Raw genomic sequence first — 4,507 nt, 5'->3', positions numbered from 1 at the left:
TGTTTTTTACACTACCATTGGGAAATTTTAACCAAACTATGTTACAGACTTTTCATTAAGAATCTAAAGAATCATATCAACTTGTGGAAAATGGGCATCCTATGACCCCTTTAACAAAATGTATTACTCCACCACATGTGTGTGACGTCATTAACAACGGCCCTAAATTGTTAAACTAATGTGGTTCAAATTACGGAGATGCGACCGTGTTTGGGAAACAGTCGTGACTGGCTAGTTCGTTTCCACAACAATGCATCGTACTATGGTGGTTAATCAGTGAGTTACGTCGTTGTACGGGAAACGCACCCCAGATGCAGCATTCATTTGAAATATATTTTTTTACATTATAAATGCTACTTTTGATCACATTTACATTTACATTTAGTCATTTTGCAGACGCTTTTATCCAAAGCGACTTACAATTGGGGAATACATAAAGCGATTCTTCTTAAAGAGGCAAACAGACACAGGAAGTGCTTGTAATACCAAGTTTTAGGTATTGTTCAAATAAGTACAAGATCAATTTAATGCATCCTTGCTTAATACAAATATTGATTTCTTTTAAAAAAATCACGAGATCGCTCACTAGGGTTTGAGTATATGTGTGTGTCCATGTTCTTGAACTTTAAATTTGTAAAGCTAATTACAAGTCTGTAATCAGCACCACAGATGACAAAAACATGACACATTTGCATATGTGATGATTTATTCATCTGATTGAGCTTTGTGTTCGGCGCGCCCAAACGATTCGCACCCTGTTTAAACCTGTATTTAGCGCTGAGCATCTGAGATGGATGTCAATGCCAGGTCCATCTTCTGTTTCCATCCCTCATGTGAAATGTATGCAGGACCGCATTGAGTTTATGTGTCTCCACTGACCCGTCAAACAGGCCTGTCTTCTGTATTTTACGTCCCTGTGTTTCGGTGTGATTAGCTGCTCTGCGGTTGGCCGTTTAGTGGGGTTGAAGGTCATATGAGGCGCTTGTGTCCTTCCTGCAAAAGGTCACACAAGAGAAACCAACAGCTGCTTGAAGGAATCAAAGTTTCACTGTCTCACATACAGTAGTTACAAAAGAAGCCAAAGCATTGCGAATGAAACTACAGAAATGTCTGGAACATCATGTGTATCCTTGTGAAAAATTACACTTTAGCAAACTTTTAACTAGAGGGACTTTTGTTAAGGAAATAATATACTTTAAAAGCATAAAGTTCCAAACTGAATCTTAATATTGCATATTATTTACAATTATACAAATTACAAAATATAATATATAGTTTAAATTTATATTAACAGCAAATTGGTTGAACTTAGGAGTGTTTTTTACCCACTTAAGTAGTATGTTATTTCATAATTATGTTGTCTTTGAAATTTGGTTGTAGAATGTATTGACAAGCATTTATGATAAACTAAAATATACTTTGATGTCACTTCTATTGAAACATATGACATGCATTTAAATATATTTGTAATTACACATTTGTAATGATAAAGTTGCTATTGAGTACATTTGAAATGTAATAAATTATAGAATAACATACTACAATTAAACATGTTCTGATTCAGAGATATAGGTCTTGCTAAACAGTTGCTAGCGAGTGGCTTGGCAGCTGCCAGTGATGGTACTCCAAAGGCTGTGGATGACAGTCAGATTTGAAGATATCCCTCTTTGGGTTTGGGTTGTTAAACTAATAAACTAGATGTGTGTCTGAGTCAAAAGAGCCAATCCCTGTGTCTGTATGATGTTCTGGTGCTGAGATGTGGTTTATTTATGCTACCAAATGGTTGCTAGGTTGCTTTAAATGGTTGCTAATGTGTTGCTAGACAGTTACTAGGGTGAAAAAATCCAAACCGAATCAAAAGAGCCAAACCCTTTGTCTCTATGATGTTATGGTGTTAACATATGACTTATTTATGCTTCCATATGGTTGCTAGGCTGTTCTGCATAGTTGCTAGGATGTTGATAGACAGTTTCCATGGTGATAATTAAAGACTACTCTCCATTCTGAGTCAAAAGAGGCCACCCACTTGTCTCTACGATGTTCTGAACCACAGATATACCTCTCGCCGGTTTTTAAATGGAAGTCTATGGGCTTGTTGCTAGGTTGCTGCAACTGGTTGCTAGGGCATGGCTATAAAGTTTAAATGTTACCATTTATTGGCTGCTTGCCAGGACAAGTCAAATGAGCCCACCCCCAAGTCTCTATGACATTTTGATGCGGAGATGTGAGGTCAGAAAGTTCGGTCCAATGTTAAGTCTATGGGACTTTTTGCCCGATTTTTCAACCGTTGTGTAAACATCATTTGCCCAATTGCTTAAAAAATTCATAGCACACCTCTCCTCAATAAGCCACATGATTTGACGCCCCTTTCCTGGGTGTGCGACAAACAGTTGCACGCTGAAGTTTTGTCCAGAATAATAATATGTATGCAAGATCATTTTAATTTGTAAAAATATTTCACAATTTTGCTGTTCTTACTGTGTTTTTGATCAAATAAATGCAGCCTTGGTGAGCAGAAGAGTCTTCTTTCTCACAATAAAAAATGTACTGTTCCCAGGCTTTTGAATGGTAGTGTAACTCAACATGCTTCTGCAATAAAGGACTAGGAAAAAATTATGAAGATGCATTTTCACTCAGAATCATCATTTATGTACACTTACATTTATACATTTAGCAGATGCTTTTATCCAAAGCAGTTTGTCAAAGAGCCAACAGTATTCGTGATCCACAATGCCAAGCTTATTATTAGATTAAAAATAGGGAATATGAATGAAGCGGGTCTATGAACTGTTGGATTCTACAATCCATGTAAACAAACATTTGTTTCATTGACTTTTCTGCCAGGATACCAATAATTCTGGAGGGTTCAGAAGTCTAATACACACACAGAGACATCCTGTCTCGTGTTAACTGAGAGTTTGTCCTCATATGACAGTAAAAACCTGCAGGCTACATTTCCACAGTGATTTCAAATCCATATTTACCATTTTTCGATAAAGGCGTTTCTCGAGCAATATGAGTGAAAATCCTTTGAGACCCTGTGTGTTTGTGTCTGTATTTCACCTTGGTGTTTGTGTGCCTCTGTGTCTTTAAGGAGGAGAAGTCCCAACTGCTGATCACCATGAGTGACATAATGGATGACCAATCAGCTGTGGGCTCTCAGAAGGAGGAGGAGCCAGCTATCAACCTCCCATCCACACCCACACCTCAGCAGCAGCACACTGACCCCGCCTCCCCAACGGTCGCCACGACGCCCGAGCCGCCTCCCGTCGCCTGCGGCAACAAAGTGATGGCGAGATCCTCAGAGATGGATCTGGAGTATGAGGTGAATATTTGAAGAGTTCCTTTGCAAAAACGGATATCTCAGTTTTTTAACAATTTTCAAAAATCATGTTTTTTCATTGTGCATTCCAATTAATCTCAGTCAAACTGCAGTTGGGTTATTTTGATAGCTAAAAAATACAGCTAACTAACAATAAAACACAATAAAAACAATAAAAAAACATGATTTTTGAACATTTAAAAAAACTGAGTTATCTGTTTTTGCAAATAAACTCTTCATTTGTGCTGATGCTCTTATTTGGTTTAAATAGGGTACACTTTGGTATTCCATGACTTGACGTGAGTTTATTAATTAATTGATTTTTTATATTTATTAGATGTGCAAAATAAACCATTATTTAAAATAAAATTAAAAGTAGATTGATTTAAATTTGATTTAATATCAGCAAGCTAAGGCTGAAAAAAAAATTTATAATAAATAATAAAAAATGATACACAAATATTTTCTCCCCACTTTTTGTGGCTTCGTATTTCATACTTGATTGCCAGTGGAATTCCAGAGCCAACAAATATTATTTAATATTTGTTCATATGTCATATTTATGATCATACATTAATTTGATTTAATGCTGAAATATTTTTATTATGATTAATATAAATTAATAAAAAGTGCAATAGTATTATCATTTTATTTTGTTTAATATTTTTATTTTAAAATAATTACAATAAAAATCTTAATTTTTATTATTTGAGTCATATTGAGTGGGTCAAAAACAGTGGGTCAAAAAAAGTTGCCATTAAACAAGTATTGTTTAAAATATACTTCATTTGTTGATTCTGCATTACTTTGAGGATATAATGCTTAAATATATTTATTCTGATTATTATAAATGAACAAACAGTACAACAGTATTATTACTAATAATTTTTGTTTAATATTAATCAACATAATTTATATTTATTATTTTATTTAAATATATGTATTATGATTCTGAATTAAATGCATATTAATTCAAATGAATTATTAATTAGATAACAATATTAATTAATATTAAAAATATGAAATAGTTGTAAATGAACATTAAATTTACATTTTTCCAATTAATCACAGAAAACTGTACTTTTCCCCCCTTTTTTTTAGTCCTGCTGCAAACCTCATCTAAAATTATAGAAATTAAAACTTGAATAAAACATTTAATAGTTTGACTTCCTGAGGTTGATTTTT

At 34.1% G+C, this 4,507-nt stretch overlaps 1 protein-coding gene across 4 annotated transcripts in view; it reads left to right on the top strand.

The window, feature by feature from the left end:
* Nucleotides 1–4,507, top strand: part of LOC107721450 (DNA (cytosine-5)-methyltransferase 3A-like) — a 50,517-nt gene that overhangs the window by 34,343 nt on the left and 11,667 nt on the right. For all 4 annotated transcript variants that reach the window (XM_016529465.1, XM_016529463.1, XM_016529464.1 and 1 more), the window contains one exon: nucleotides 3,095–3,325. In XM_016529465.1, coding sequence (XP_016384951.1) covers nucleotides 3,095–3,325 — 231 coding nt within the window. The remainder of the gene's footprint in view (nucleotides 1–3,094; nucleotides 3,326–4,507) is intronic.

This window comes from Sinocyclocheilus rhinocerous, unplaced genomic scaffold (genome assembly GCF_001515625.1).
Source record: "Sinocyclocheilus rhinocerous isolate Xijiao unplaced genomic scaffold, SAMN03320098_v1.1 scaffold454, whole genome shotgun sequence".
Lineage (NCBI taxonomy): Eukaryota > Metazoa > Chordata > Actinopteri > Cypriniformes > Cyprinidae > Sinocyclocheilus > Sinocyclocheilus rhinocerous.
Note: the sequence above shows the minus strand (reverse complement) of the source record. Positions and strands in the feature narration are given on the sequence as shown.